Here is a 16445-nt window from a genome sequence, read left to right as displayed (position 1 = left end):
AGTTCAATACCATGCTTGGTGCCAAGACCCAAGTTAATTGATATTGGTGCAGAAGCAAGCATTTCTATGGGGAGTAGTAACAGGGACAGGAATATTTGGGATTTCTTTTCATTAAAGCTTTAGATGTTTCATAAATTCTCAGTCTGAAGTAGAATCTTCTTATAGTGTAAGTCATTTCAAAGGCATCCACTTCATAACTTCTTGCATATCCTTCCTTTAATGTATGTAACGCTGCTTTGATGCATCAGAGCAATCCTGTGCTCCTTCTGTTTGACTAATACTGAGAAAGCATAAATTCAGTTCGATTTAAGTGTTGATTTCACATTTTCAGGGGCAGTTAGGCCAGAGGACCAAACACAGAATAACAATATTTGGAATTTTTATATACAGTTTTCATTAAATGATAAAAAACACTTTGTGCATATTGCACATTGCTACAGTTTCTACCTGCTTGTGACCTCTGCCACAGAGGATTTAAATGTCTTATCCCAAACCATGGAAGTGAAGAGCTGCAAAAGGATCTTACAAAAGGAGAACAAAAGGAGATTTGAACTTCTGTGTCATCAAATGTAAGGTGGCATACATGGGAATAAACAATTCAAGCCTTACATAGGAAATTATGAGCTCTGTGGTGGTACTTCTCAACTAGAATGAAAGTTTGGGATTGTAATGCTAGTTCTAAGAAAGTAGCAGCTGTATTTTGCAACAGCTAAAATAATAGTCAAGTGTTAAGAGGATAGAAAACATGGTGATGCCAGTGTGAAAGTCTAGACTTTATGTGTACTTCTGTGTGCCTTTCTGTTCCTCTTGTCTTTATAGGAATGTTTTAGTACTGGAAAAGGTTCAGAGGGGGACAGGAATAATGATCAAAGATTTGGGAGTGATAGAAATGGCACACAGTTCTGAATAGCATGGAGGTGATGGTCAAGGTTGGGTTCACTTTCTCCTCCACTTGAAGAATGAAGGGTCACCCAGGGAAGTTACTTGGGGCCAGGAAACAAAAAAAAGAGGTGGCTCTTCATGCAGAGTGTCCACTGATCTGTGAAACTCCTTGGCGAAGGATGTTTTGGGTATGAGAAGTTTAATTGACTGAAAGGAGGAGTGGCTCAGCACTTACAAGGGTAGTTACTAAATAAGCAAATTGTAACAGACTCAGGAAATCCCCTGTGCCCAACATGGTCAGAGGTTAGGAAAAATTAGGGAGAGGCATTGTATTTGCTTGCCCTGATCTTACTGTTTCCTAGGCAACTGCCTGTCACCACTGCTGGAGACCAAATCCTGGTTAGATGGACTTTCGGTCTGAGTCAGTACAGCCATGCTTGTGGGTAGCAGCAATCACTCATATGTGCTTGAGACTTCCTGGTTCTTGTTTCAGATATGGCATCAACATAAAGGTGGTGAGTTTTTATAATTCATAAGGATTTCACGTTCTTTTTTAAGGCTCTGACAAATGGACGCATCAAGAAAGGAGACTGTTCAAAGAGGCATTGTCCACCTACAGCAAAGATTTCATATTTGTACAGAAAATGGTAAGGTTATTTTTGTTCTGTCAATTGCTGGTGGGTTTTTTTTCCTTTTGCTCTATTCTGTTCCTCTTCATTTTCCCTCCAGTGCCAGACCAGGTGCCTGATAGCAGGCATACAGGCAGCAGTGGTTACAAGAGCACTGATAGGAGTGGTATATTCATTGGGTGTACCTGTGCATTAGATACCAGTAAAAAACAGTTACAAATAAATAAAAGTTGTTCCTCCTGTTATTACATGAAAGTTTTCACACCTGGAATCCAAGTCATGGCATTTTATATGTGGGACAAGTATGGTTTTCTATTAATAGTCTTGATGTTCTCTGGCAGTTTGTTACAAAGTACCAGAGTCACTGGCATTGAGCCTGGTGCCAGAAAGGGTTGAAACCTATTAATTAAGAGAAAACATGTTTGGGCTTACTTTTCATGTTCTGCCGCAAAGCAGAAAAGACAAGGTTATAAATCTCAGGGCACAATACCCTACTTGTTAGCTCAAATGTTGAAAAATATGTGGGTTTATGGGAGTCAAGCCTTAATTCCTACATTTCTCAGTGGTGCCATGTGTAGTGCCACTGTACAACTGAGCAACAAGAGTGCATTCTGAGTCATTTTCTGTCTGGAGTTTAGAGAATCCCAGAGAAATCTACTGAAGTTGAACAAGTCAGTGCAAATTTGGCTGAAAAAAATTATAAAATAATTACAAGAGTATTCCTGTGTAGTCAAACTGCCTTTTTTTTTTTTCCTCCATTTGAATGTTTGAGGAATAAAGCCTTCCTCTTGTAATATATTAAAATTGTGTTGAATGAAAGCAAGAAATTAAGACTGGACTATTTCTTCAATTCCTTAACTACAGGTTAAGTCTAAGACAGTTGCACAATGTGTGGAATACTACTATACCTGGAAGAAAATCTTGCGTTTGGGACGGAAACACAGAACGCGTTTAGAGAAGAAAAGAGACGAATGCTTGGTAAGTCTAAAAGAAGATGAGAAAGTTCATCACTTGGTAATTTTTTGTTTGTCCTGTTTTGAGGAGGAGGTTGAATTAAGTCACATAGGTATCTTCCAAGAGAAATTATTCCATAATTCTAAATTATGTTCTGTGTGAACATTTTGTGACCTCAGCTACACCAAGATTTGTGTGGCTGGACTGCAACCAGATAAAAGTGCATTACCTAACTGTAGTCCAGGGAAACCTCTGTAAATTATGCCTGTGCCTATGTGTGTTTCTAAAGGCTGCTCTAACATTCCAGTACAAATACGACTTGGGATGTGTTGGTTTGTGGGTTGGGGATTTTTTGGTTGGTTGTTTTGGGGTTTTGTTAAAGTAAGTTGACTACAAGTACAGTGTACATGGCCTCTCTAATGGCAGGAGGGCAGCACTGTGCCTGGCATTTGTAGATCTCCGGAACCACAGCTCTGTAATACATGGAGGCTGTCTTGAGCACTGCAGAGAAGCTTTATGTGCTGTAGCTTATCCATTAGGGGTGGTAGCTCCAGTAAGACCAGAAGTCCATTCAGGATGGGGAGAAATACTGATACTGGGAAGCACACTTGACTAAACTACTTGCTGTTTCAGAACTCTGTATCCAGTGCTGTCTATCTTTGACCATATTTCTAGTGTTCCTTAAATGCACTGTCTGTTTTAGACAAGTGGAGAAGAGGAAGTGTTAGAAGAAGATGAGGAGATCGAAGACGACAGAAAGGAAGAAAGGGAAATGCAGAAGTCACCTGACCCACCAGCAATCTCTCTTGTTGGACCCATAGATCTACCTGCCGTTCAGGGTCTTTCACTGTCTTCATCCTCCTTCATCTGTGAAATGCCAAACTGTGGCGCTGTACGTGTGTTTGGTATATTTAAGGGGGAGAGGGTGGTGATGGTGGTCGTATGTGTAAACTACTGACTTGTGATTTTGACTGCTTTTAATTCCCACCCCACACAATATAAGCAGTTTGAACTGTACAGAAAATTCTGATGTATCAGTTAGAAATACTATATGGTAGCAGCTCCAATTAGGTTACACAACTTTAATAATAGGATAGCTCACTGCTTTGTTTTATTGTGACTATCCTCAACGATAGTGGGATATTGCTGAAAACAAGCACCCTTTGAGCGAGTAGATGGTGCATTTAGAGGTGTATACTTGTTCTGTTGTGATATGCATTCAGCATCCTACCTTCTGCAGTTCCAGTATTGTGATTTCCCGGGGTTTATTTTTTTGTGTGTGTGTTGTTTTTTTTTCCTCCTCCCCACCACCCTGCTCCCTGCCAGGTGTTCAGTTCCCGACAAGCGCTGAATGGCCACGCTCGCATTCACGGAGGTACGAACCAGGTGACGAGGACACGCTGCCCCATTCCCGGCACCAAGCAGAAATCTGGTACGCAGAGCGGATACTGCTCCATCAAGAGCTCACCTGCCCACAGCACAACAAGCGGCGAGACCGACCCAACGACAATTTTTCCTTGCAAGGAGTGTGGCAAGTAAGTGTGACTGTCTGCAGTGCAGCATCGCCTTTGCCTGTTGAGATTCCACATCAGCAGTGCTGTGAAAAAACTCTGTATTTTGCTCTGTCTTGAAAGAAGCTTTCCCCTTAGATGATGCGTGCTCTTACCAAAACTGTCAGAGATAGGTTTGCATGACATTTTGGATGCCCCCTGCAGTATTTACTCCTGACATTCCAGCTTCCTGCTTCATCACAGACTTGGATGTGGCAGTGGGCAACATTTTCTGTGTTTCTGTGCTTGAGTTTGTCCATCCTGATGTGGTAATCCTTCACTTTTTCCCCATTATGCAAGATGGTTGTGAAACTGGTAGAGGGAAAATTAGGATGTGCATAGATACTGAAGCAGGTGTGGGAGCTACAAACTACCTCCGGCAAAATCAGAGTAGGCCATTTTGGTACCATTGGGATGTATAAATCTGGTAATGTGTCCCTGAAATTCGCACCATGGCATTGCAGACTTCACTGACTTCTATTTCAGGACAAGGAAGCAAATGTACTGATAAGTTGTTGAGTCTTTTTTGGCTCATTTCATCAAAAGCAGTGCATTTCAATCTGATTTTTTTTTTCCTTTAAAATTTAGGGTCTTCTTCAAAATCAAAAGCCGCAACGCTCATATGAAGACTCACAGACAACAAGAAGAACAGCAAAGGCAGAAAGCTCAGAAAGCTGCTGTGGCAGCAGAGATGGCAGCCACTATTGCAAGAACTACTGGGCCAGCTGGGCATAGTTTGATCCCTCTGGATCACATGAGTTTGGTTAAACATGTTGAAAATGTTGGTGACATTGATGATGATGTTGTTCCGGATCTCGGTGATGTCATGGAAGAGAATGAAGTGATGGATGCTGACCTTTTACTGGATGATGAAGATCCAGATCTACTGCAGGATGATGCTGAGTTGTAAATAAAGTTGTTTGATAGACAGCTACTGAGCACACCCTGAATGGATCAATCAGGAAACCTGGACTGCTTGTTTATTCCCACTGATTGTAAACTACCTGTTGAAAATTATAATTCTTTTATCCAGGTCTAGAAAAAAAAATCTGCTTTTTTCCCTTTTTTTTTTATTAATTTGTGTTTTGGGGGAAGAAATAAATAATTGGTACAAATATTCTTATAAGGTGTTTTTATCTGAGCTCTTTTTGCTGATAACTTCTAAGGCCACTAATTACAGAAGTTCATGGTTCTGCTATCAGTTCCTACCAGATGGTCCTGGTAGAATCTTTAGTCTTTAACTCTTCCAAGTTTCATTTTACCCCAATTACAAGAATAAATTTCACACACTTCTGATGAAACTTTTTTTTTTTTGCCTACACTGGATCATTTCCAGCATCTTCTAGAGAGTAAATGTCATCTCTCTTAAAGATATGATTACATTATTTGTCTTTGTGCTGCCATTTCAAGCGAGATGGAGGAAAAAAAAAATCTGGTTTAACTGTGAAAGAGTTAGTAATATTGCAGTTCATTTTCAGTTCTGTCTTGGTTACACAGGACACTTTAGACCTTCCATTTTAGCAAGGTTTTGATCTGCTGATTTTAAAATGACCTAATTTCAAGGATTGAAGAAGGAAAATGATTGTTCTGTGGTTCACATCCTCTGATGGGAACACTGAATCAGGAATACTGCCTTGGTAATCAGATTGCACTGGAAATATTGTCCCGTGACAATAAATCACACTGTGGAATAGCCATCTCGGTGGTTTTAGGGGAGCGTGTGCTTGAGCAATGCTGCTCTCTCACCAGGCAAACACAGGGAAGCATTCTTGCCACTGGAAGAGACTGATATGCTTTCAGCACTTAGGTATAATGTGTTATTCTTGTGCCATTTTCAGTCCTCTACATTACATCAAATTCAGCTGTTGTTTATTTATTATAAACATGCTGCAAAGGTGAGTTGGTGTTGCTGTTTAATGACCATTTCTCCTCCCTTAGGTTCGGATCTACAAGCTGGGCACCTGACACAGTTTATATAAATTTAGATTTGGTTCTCTGATTAAACAGGATATTGAAAGAATTGTACGTTGCAGAATAAAACAATGAAGGAAGAAATGGAGTTAGGTTGAGTGGACCTTTAACTGCAGAATACAAATGCTGATTGCAGAGCTTTCACAGGCAGCAACACTGATTTTCTTGTGAATTTTGCACAGTAGACGAGTATTGTTAACTTTATAAAATATTTTATAAGACTTATTTCAGATCTTCCAGGCTTCAGGTTTGTTTGGGATTTTTTTATGGGTTGGGTTTTATTTTACTGGGTTCTTTTGCCATATTCCTAATATCATCACCAGAATCTGAGGGATGGTGGGTCTTATTTTCTACTCGTTATCCTTGTTTAACTATGCAAAATGAGCGTAAATCACGGCACTTTTGTAGGAGTCACCGGACCACGCAAGTTCAGAACCAGTGGGACCTACAGACAGAGAGAGGTGCCTTCTCTGTCAAAGCCAAATATGTGAAGCCAAATGACCTCAAGTTTCTACTTAAGGTCGAATGTTCAGATACTAAAGAACAACCCTTCAGGAGAATGGAAATAACTTCTCTGTTTCCGGTTAGTGAAGTTCCTGTGTACATAGTTGTTTTGATGTTTGGGGGGGGTTTCCAGAGTTTTGGCAGTAGGATTTGACCAGGGGGTGGAATTTCACTCCTGTCACATAAGGGGAGATGTTCTCCCTCATTGTACCCCTGAGCTTCAGGAGATCAGGCAGCAGCAGCTTTTTGTTTCCCAACCCGCCATTCAGCACATTCCCCAGCAGATCCTGTCCATGCTGTGACATTTTATTTTACAAGGGCCATAAGCAACGCAGGTTCAGCAGACTGGGTGCTCACCACCAGTGAGACCCACTGACTAAAAATCTCACAGAAAAGGGCAAGTCTTCGTGGTTTGCTAAGTGGAGGCTTTTGCAAGCATTAAAACGTGTTGGCTTTCAGGAGCCTGTGTTAGAAACAGCCCAGCAGAGTCTACACTTCCTTTTGTATAATTTTGAACTTTTAAGGATCTTTGTGAGAAAGGCTCTACACTGGAAAATGGACAGGTTTTCAGGTTCCTGGTGGTTAAAAACTGTTTAAGCAAAATGATGACTGAAATCAGAGTTCTGCATGAAGAACTGAGTGAAATACAGTACAAACTTAGGGGCTTGATTCTGAAGATCAGCTCTGTATTAAAGAATCTACAGTGGCACTTTTTTAGTAACAATTGGGCAGGACCTGTGCTAAGCTTAGAATCTATAAATACATATACATACATATATGCCTGGTTAAGTAACATTAATTGGGTGCTGTTTTATTGTACAGCCAAGAATATAATAGAACAACAATAACCAAAGAAGTTATTCATAAAGGAAAAAAAAAAAAAAAAAAAAAGAAATGCACATTTCCTTAAGCAGTACATGATTTAGGCCTCAAACATTGACTTCGTCATTATTAAGTGTTGCACTGGCTGATGTTAAATGTGCTGTTCTGCCTATTTGTACGTGAGTTGAACATAGTTTTGTTTCAGAAAACTTTTTTCTTGCCGATGGTTGATGATGGAAAACTATTCAATATTGGATCTAGTCCTCTTTGATAAAACCTGTACATACAGAAAACATATTTTATGAGAAAAATCTTATTTTCAATATTTAACTGTTATTTTATTAGAAGATGGTTGTGTAAATATTTTAGGCGTTCTAGTGTAAAAAGCGGACTGTAATTTTAGGTGGCAGAGGAAGTAACAAAATAAAAAAAATATATACATTTGATAGAGCTTGTGATCTATGCTGGTTTCAGGTTCCCGTTAGCATTTGACTTGCACAGCTTAATTTCAGGTTAATCTCACTCCACACTGCCTACCTTGTTGTGTGTATTTAGTGGCATAAATTAGTACTTATCTCCCCGCCCCCTTGACAGATTCGGTACCGATCAGAAGCTGTGTTGTATTATTAACCGCTATTTGTATGTGTAAAAAGAAAGGGGTTTGTTTATATGCCATTTCCAGTCATTTTTCTATTTCGGTAAAATACACTCGAATGGGTTTTGCTCTAACGGGCTTGTGTCCTTTAAAATATTTTTAAGAGCGGGGAGAAGGTTGAAAACTAGGGTTCGTGTAATTGGTTTGGTTTTGGTTTGGTTTTTTTCCAAGGATTCCTAGAGAACAGGACGGGGAGCGCCTGGCAGGGGACCGGGAAGCGGCTGAGGGGGAGCCGCTGCCCCGCCGGTGCCGCCCTGAGGCAGCGCTCGGGGGAGGCGGGAAGCGGGGTGGGGGAGCCGAGTTGGGGCCTCGTAGGGCTCCTGCGGCGCCATGCGAGTTCCCAGCCGGCCGCGGCACCCCGAGCACTGCCCCTCGGCCCGACCGCCCCAGCGGGGGAAGGAGGAGCGGGGGCGGCCGCGCTTCTCCTTCCGGGCGAGGCAGCGCGGGCCGGGGCGGAGCCAAGATGGCGGCGGGGTGGCTGTGGCGGCGGCTGTGCCAGGTGCGGTGTGTGGCGGGAGAGGGAACGCCGTACCCCCCCGTACTCCCCTCCTTTTCCTCAGCGTCTGCATTCCTGAGGGCAGCGGGAAAAGGGGACAAGGTGGCAAGGGCTGTCCTTCGGGCTGCGGGAGGGTTGGGGCCGTGCAGCGTGGGGCTGTGTCTCCGCACGCCATCATCGCCTGGCGGGTCCTCAGAGCTGTTCCCTGCAGTTCTGCGGTTTTCCCGCAGTTCGTCCTGGTGGAAGGGATAGCGAAGAATAGGGGACTTGGATGTGGAAGCCATGTGCTAGGCGAGTTTCTAGTCTCAAAAGTTTCAAAGCTTGGAAGTTACATGGTAAAATAATAGGAAAGCATTTTGCACTGACGGTATTTGCTAGTTAGGGCTTAAAAACAGTGATTGCTTTCTCTCAAATTGAGAAAATTGGATTTTTTTAAGCCCTAAACTCTCTTCTATGTATGCAGTGCGTTCTGGGCTTGTTTTTCATGTGTCTGTCTCCCCCTGAGAGGCTCTCGGCCAAACAAAATTAAGGCCATTTTGCACTAGGAGAGGGATAATTATGTTTTGTGAAAGTCTTGGTTCTGTTGTGTTGCGGTCCTTGAGTGTCATTTCCATCTCCCATAATGGCCATAAAAGCACATCATTAAATAAGACTATTAACAATTTCCTGCCCACTGAACGCCATATCTACCACCTGAAGTATTTGGTGTATCATTTTGTCAAATTTGCATAGAACACCTTTAATTTAATGTTACAAAAACTTTTTACTTGATGCATATTTGCTCAGTTAGTAACAAAAGGACATGGCATGTAGTAGGAATAATATGCACAACCATAGAATATTGGAAAGGCTGCAGACTTGGGATAGAACTCTGCTGCTTCATCAGGTTTCGTTTTATTCGTTTTTGTTGCATGAAGACTGAAATTTTTGTATCTAAAACCACATAACACATTGCACCATGAGTGCATATATATCTTTGCATGCAAACGATAAATCCTTATAACCAGGTCAAGCAGTTATAAAGTAAAAGATTACATAGCATAGACTGCATAAGCAGATGCATAAAAAAGCCCAAAACAGATTAAAAATTCATTTATGATTACAGTTAATAGCCTTACATTTGTCATCTGGGGTCAGATTCTGTGTCGTGTACTTGCACAAACAGCTTAAGCCCTGCACTGAATAGTCTTTTATGCTCATGGGCCTGTCTGCTTCCTGAAGTGGTGTCGGATGATGGTTACTGTACTCCACATTGGCACTGAATGGCTGGAAGGAAGGCGGCATTCTGACTTCAGGGAGAGAGAACTGAGGTGCAAATGTCAGCATAATTTTGTCATAGAATCATAGGCCTGGGTTGGAAGGGGCCATAATGACCATCTATTTCCAACCCCTGCCATGGGCAGGGGCACCTTCTGCTAGATTAGGTTGCTCAGAGCCCCATCCAACCTGGCCTTGAACACTGCCAGGGATGGGGCATCCACAGCGTCTCTGGGCAGCCTGTTCCAGTGCCTCACTACCCTCACAGTCATGAATTGTTTGCTAATATCTAATCTACCCCTACCCTCTTTCAGTTTGAAGCCATTCCCCCCTGCCTTGTGGTCTTGTCCCTCTATTTTATTGTTTGTCATTAGACAATTACTATCTAATCACTACTTTTAGGTTTAAGGCTCAGGTAGTTCCCAAAATAAATTTTGAAACTTTCTGAGTGCTTATCAACTACAGTGGCAAATATTCAGTGCTCCTGAAATTGCCTATTTTGTTATGCACTTTAAGAATGCAACAGTAGTGCTCTGTGAAGGTCTGGATTTGAAAGGATTGCTTAAGGGGAGACATTTGTACCATAGTCAGCTTTGTAAACAGAAATCTCCCCTGCCTCTTCCTGCAGTGCTCTTTATTGGAAGCAGCATTTGTAGGATGAATTGCAACTGAGGCAGAATTACTTCAGAAAACAGCTTTGCTCACTGCTGATGGATAATGAATGTGTGATGCGTACTGGAAAAGGTTAGGGACCTAGTACCATCATAGTCAGTTATGCAACTGCAGTGAGATTACCTGAAAATGTGTAAAGTCCGGCTGTTTTCTGATGATTTGATTAGACAGTCACCTGCATAACTCCTGGGTGGGGAATCTGTCTTCTCTCTTAAAGCTATGACTCCAGCACATGTCAGAAAAGAGCATCAAGGGGCAAGATAAGTAACTGATTAGGCTTCAGCATTCTGCTGCAGCCCTGAAGTTCTCTTAAGTGAGAGTTCCTTTCCTGCCCCCCTCAAGTAGTCTGTAACTTTATCAAAATAAGAATTAGTGGAAGGAAGCTAGAAGCCACATCATGTTCAGAAGGGAACAATTATTCTAGTGTGAAAGATAGTAGTGTTACATGATTAACAACTGTATTCGTTTTCTAACACAGAAAATTGTGTTATCTTTTAAACATGGTTCATTTACTTGTAAGAAGTATTTTTATTTAAATGGTCTCTTCAAAAGAACAAGTGTTCAAAATCACAAGAAACTTTTTTTCTGAAAAAACAGTAGATTTACAGTTAAATTCACAGACTAAATTTTTGTATTTATAGGATACTGTTTTCAGGTGCTTTTTAAAGTGCTTCTTAGGTTTGTCACTTGACAAAACTTACATGTAGTGTACCATGAAAGTAAAACCAAAGAGAAAATATTATTGTGTACAGAAACGGCATCTGATGCCACAAAAATACATTTTTCTGTTAAAAATATGCTTTGTAATTGCTATTCAGGTGCCTCAGTACCAAGTGCATACTGTTACTGTGCTCTTAACGTGCTTCTCTCTTCAGGTGCTATTGTATATTGAAATACATTTCCATGCTCCTGTTTTCCTGTGTTTTCCAATGCAGCAGACTTCCTAGTTTGTCAAATCAGTGCCTAGGAATGTGCTGTGCTTTGGTGTGCAAAAAAGTAATCTTTAATAAACCTGTATTAACTGGTTGCTTTCTGCTTTGGGGAAAAACCCCACAACATGACCTATCTGTTTTATACAGGGATCAGCTTTTCCTGTCAGTTATGCAAGAAGAATGGTGCAAAAGCAGTATTTTCTTCCGTAAGTGTAACAGCCCCTCCTCCTTCCTCTGCTCCTCCATACTCCCTGAAAAAATAAAATCCAGCTTTAACAACTCATTTTATGCTTTCCCCATGACTGTATTTCTAGGAGCTCCAACTTGATGGGAGCACGGCTGGCTGGATCCCATGGTGATACACAGGAGAAAAAGGCTAATCCTTTGGTGAGTGTTCTGTGACAGAGTATTTTGTGTATTATCTTAGTAATAAAGAGGACATCCAGAAAAACTTGAATTCTTTTCTTGCAGCTTTTTGAAGGTCTGTCTTAGTGATGTCAAATTCATCACAGACAGAGAAATAATTTAGATTATTGGTATTTGAGATCTTCTGGGTTGTTTTTTTTTCCCAACAAGATTTCTGTGGCTCACAGCTGCCTCTCAGTAACTTTCCCTCTTTTCTGTGCAGCTGTAGCTCTATGAAATACCAACTTTTTGGTCATATTCAGTTCAGTGCCTGCGGCAGCCTAGCAGCTTTTTGACAGGGGCTTCAGAAACATCTGACAGGCAGTATTAGCTCTACAGTGCTGATCCAGCCTTCCTGCTGTGCCTGGTACATGCTGGGTTTCGTGTGCTGAACTGCCTAGGAGTGAACCTCGGGGAAAATCAGCACTTCTGCACTCATTAAGGCTCTTCAAGTTGATCAGCATGCCCAGACCATCAGAAATTGAAGCTCAGCTGAAAGTCATAAACTTGCACTTGTACAAACATGAAGGGTAATACACTTGGGGAAGACTACTGTGTTTAAAGTAGTCTTCGAGCTGACTTAGTAAAGTGAGAGTTCTGGTTGCTGTCTATAATGTTCTATTTATTTTCCATACCCAAGCAAGCTCTTGCGTCTTAGCCCACTGCTGTATAAATTACAAATATTGCTCCAGACTTGCTTCAACAATGAGTTTTGTTCTTGCTGTTGTTAGTGTTGTCCTCCTTATATCTAACTGGCATTCCTTTTTTGGATGAAGAAATTTTACCTAAATGTTCAGAAGTTAGCTATCTCTTCACACTTTGCCTTTGCTGGTAGAGTGAGACCTGTCAGTCAAGGTAATACAGTCAAACTCTTAGATAAACTAGAATAAGCAGCTCAACAGGTGGTGGGGTGTTTTTGCTCTTTTACAAATGGGGCGTGCAGGCTAAGGAAATATGCAATGCATGCATTAATGAAGGAGAACATGGTGTGGTAACTCTTGTCCTTTCTTTAAAAATGCAGGTATCTATTTCAGATGAGCCAGAAACACTGTACAAGAGGTTGTCCATTTTAGTTAAAGGCCATGATAAAGCTGTGTTGGACAGCTATGAATATTTTGCAGTGCTTGCAGCTAAAGAACTTGGCATCTGTGTTGAAAAAGTGTAAGTAACTGATCTCTCGAGTGATACAGAGTGAGAAGCTTCTTCTGTCATCTCCTGTAATTCAGGTCCTCTGCTTGGAAGTATTATTTTTTAAAAGAAATGGCTATAATCTGACTTTTTTTTCTCAGATTATAGATCTAACACTTCTTTGATGGCAGGGTGGTGACAAGAAAGCAGCAGCAGTTCTGCACTCAGCACTGCCATAGTGGAAGTGCTTTTTATCTGCATGAAGGATACTGGCAGTACTTTCAGTACAGCTGTCGGTGCTGCAGCTGCCCTGACCTAGTGCTGGTTAAAACCTGAGTGTTAACCATGCCCATGTGAGTTAATAACAAACTGTACCAGTGTTTCATATTTCCTTGTAGATCTTCTAAGTGTCAAAACCAGAGATTTCGGCACAGTTTTTCAGATAAACTTATGTTATCATCCTTTATATAACATGAACATTTCTTTTTCTTCTTTGCTCAGAGATAACCCCCCAAAGACAATAGAACGATTTACACTTCTCAAATCTGTACACATTTACAAGAAGCACAGAGTTCAGTACGAAATGAGAACACATTACTTGTGTTTAGAGGTAAGAAAGGAGGAAACAAAATTGTTCTAAGTGCACAATTCAAAGATTACTACATGCTAATGCACAAATGAAAATGTTTTGGTGAGGAGAATGCAGGATAATACTGGAAAACAACTGACCTAGTTACATAAAATGCAACATGAGTTATTCTGAATCCACAGCCTACATAATTTTTAGACAAAAAAGTTTATTTTTACCATCATCTTAACAGCTGAAAGAATGACTAAGGAAAGTAAGAATTGAGGGTGACCTTTATGTGTGTTACGCTCTTGGTTTCCAAAAATCATTGGGATGAGAGTTTTCTCAGGAAAGGAAGAAGATGCAGCTACATCATTGGCATTGCCAGTCACTAAGGGTTCTGCTTTCTGTGAATTGGTCTTTTGAGCAGACATACTTCTGTCCTATGCAGCATCATGTGGCAAACTAAAACTGCATGTAGGAAATAGAAGAAAGGAAGCATAGACAAACCACCAGCTCTGTGGCCGATGACACAGACATCTGCACGGTTTAGAATGCAGCTGTGGTTGACTTTCTTAGAAGAAAGGTTTAGTGCCAGCGTTTTGTGGCTCCTGGGTGTCTTAGTGTATATTTGCACAGTGCTTAGCAAAATGGGACCTCAAGTCCCCTGACATGAGAGCAGTGTAAGTGGCTGCCCGCAGACCATAAGCACTATTTTTGCCTTCCAGGAAAAACTAAAAGATCAGTAATTGAGTGGAAGCAGGAGAAACTAAAAAATCAGTATTTCAGTGGAACTCTGGAGTTGCAGGATTTATAACAGGCTTCAACTCTGGGAGTGTAGAAAAGCTGGGGGTTCTTGTATAATCTTACATAATTCATGTAATTAATTTTATCTGGTACCTGCAGTGTTAAGATCCACCACTTCCAGCATAATCAATGCATGTGCTCCCAGGCAGCATGTGCAGTTCTGCAGGGTGAAGTAACCCCTTTATACTTGCATGAGGGCTGAGTACAGATGAACTGCTTCTGTTCAGAATATTATTATGGAAACTGGATTCCTGTAAGATGTTTGGTCCCCTAGCAAGGGCTAAAGAAGCTAGGGCAAATTGTTAAATTATTATTCTCTTTGAAGTATTATTAACAGTAGTTCATTAAAAAAGAATTCTTTCTGTTTCAGTTAAAATACCTAACAAGCAGTACTGCTGCAGTTTACTTGGAGTATGTGCAACGAAACTTACCTGAAGGGGTTGCCATGGAAGTGAAAAAGGTGAGTTTCCACCCCACATAATTAACTGTTGTGAGTCCTGATGCAAGTACAAGTAACGACTGAAGTCTTTAGAAACTCAGGTGAGAAAATGAGTGCAGTTTGATAGGAAATTTTTCCGAAATACTACATGGTAAAGAGGCTGTATTGTTTGGAAGTGCCACTAGGTGGCATTTTAAATCTGATTAATGTCTCGAACCGGAATAAATAAAGCAAAGTAGTTGGATGTTAGCTGACTGGTACAGTAAATGGTTGTTTTTCTCTCCTTTTAGACTAAGATAGAGAAAATACCAGAACACATTCAGAAACCTGTTTGGGATACACTACCTCAAGTAGAAGAAACTGAAGTAAAGTCATGAACTGGTACTTGGCTCCATTAGTACTGAAATTCATTGCTCCTATCAACCTCATTTACTGAGACAGTCCATTGTTAAATAAAGGTTCTCTTATAAATAAATTATATAAACTCTTGTTTCATCAAGTTATTCTTGCTCACAACTCCAGTACATGTAGACTGAACTGCTGTAAAGTGAAGAAGTTTGACTTTGTTCTATGATCAGTGACTATGGTAATTTCTAATAAGTTTGTAGAAAGATAAAGTTTATTTTTACTTATATATGTGTATATACCATCTCCTTTTGATACTAGATGGCTTCTGAATGCTGAAATACTTGCAAATCCACTTCATATTTGTGTAATGTGTAATATTATGGATGCCAGATTGTTATCAGTTTTGGATAAACTAGTTTGTTGGATAAACTATTTCCTATCTTCTTTTCTCCTACTTATACCACATGTCTCCAGTTTTGCTTCCAGCCACATTTCTTAGTGAGCGCCAACAGCAACACTCCAACCATTGCTTTAGGTTTTGTCTCAAGTAATCTTCCTTCTGACTGACCAACTCCTCTGATTTTCAGTCAGAAAATTTGTAGTTGCAATAAAAACCCAATGCTTCATACCATTTATAGACATCAGAATTTGAGCATGCTCTGCTGTGTTCTTAGGAGTCAGACATCCAAAGTTGAAATGATCCGTGTCTGAAGGGCCCACTTTTGCATCCATGTAGCAAAATTGTCAGGATCAGCAATTTCATTTCCTTAAACAAAGGCAATGTATGCCACATGGGATGTTCGGTGCATCCCAGCAGAGCTGTGTGCTTCACAGGAGTGTGCATCACACTCCTGCCTTGCTAGAATTCCAGCTGGAATATGAAAGGAGTGATGTATGCCAAGGGAAGACATTGAACTCCTTTCTTACCTTTCTCTTTGCTACAAGCCAGCGTTGCAGCTTACACATCTTTCTTTTCATTATATCCACAGAAGCGCATGCAATATAAATAAATAAGCACTGAACTTTATAAGCTATATATCATAGTCCATTGTGTAATTTACACTGCCTAAATAACTTAGGGCAAAATAATTTGAAGTTCTAGCTGTCCATTCATGAATTTGGATAGAAAGGGTGTGATCAGCACATTTGCTCCAATTAAAAACATACACTAAAATGAAAAAATCTCACAAGGGAAAGGGCAAAACCAGAGGTGGAAAAGCAGGTATGAAAAGCACGAAAGGGAGTTGCTGCGAGACAGAAGAGTGAAGGCAATAAGCCAGCAAGGAGGAATCTCTTCTGTTCAGATTAGTAGAGTTCTCTAAAATAAAGGAAGTGGTTTTTATAAACCATCTGTCTCTGGAATGTCGTGCAGATGAAAGTGCTGGAGATACACAGGTAGCAGCAGCAGACTTCTGCTGACGGGCTT

At 40.7% G+C, this 16445-nt stretch overlaps 2 protein-coding genes across 10 annotated transcripts in view; both read left to right on the top strand.

Moving 5' to 3' along the window:
- TRERF1 (transcriptional regulating factor 1) overlaps nt 1-5132 on the top strand; it is a 98168-nt gene extending 93036 nt beyond the window's left edge. For all 9 annotated transcript variants that reach the window (XM_063390755.1, XM_063390753.1, XM_063390754.1 and 6 more), the window contains 5 exons: nt 1441-1529; nt 2376-2489; nt 3169-3357; nt 3792-4000; nt 4604-5132. In XM_063390755.1, coding sequence (XP_063246825.1) covers nt 1441-1529; nt 2376-2489; nt 3169-3357; nt 3792-4000; nt 4604-4925 — 923 coding nt within the window. In that variant the 3' untranslated portion in view covers nt 4926-5132. The remainder of the gene's footprint in view (nt 1-1440; nt 1530-2375; nt 2490-3168; nt 3358-3791; nt 4001-4603) is intronic.
- A 3246-nt stretch (nt 5133-8378) lies between these two features.
- Nucleotides 8379-15160, top strand: MRPS10 (mitochondrial ribosomal protein S10). Its single transcript, XM_063390756.1, has 7 exons — nt 8379-8466; nt 11472-11530; nt 11639-11711; nt 12751-12890; nt 13359-13467; nt 14603-14692; nt 14962-15160. Exons 1-7 carry the CDS (start codon nt 8431-8433, stop codon nt 15046-15048), a joined length of 594 nt encoding a protein of 197 aa, XP_063246826.1. The 5' UTR covers nt 8379-8430; the 3' UTR covers nt 15049-15160.
- Nucleotides 15161-16445: the final 1285 nt, after the last annotated feature.

Source organism: Prinia subflava, chromosome 2, assembly GCF_021018805.1.
Source record: "Prinia subflava isolate CZ2003 ecotype Zambia chromosome 2, Cam_Psub_1.2, whole genome shotgun sequence".
Classification (NCBI taxonomy): Eukaryota; Metazoa; Chordata; class Aves; order Passeriformes; family Cisticolidae; genus Prinia; species Prinia subflava.
Note: the sequence above shows the minus strand (reverse complement) of the source record. Positions and strands in the feature narration are given on the sequence as shown.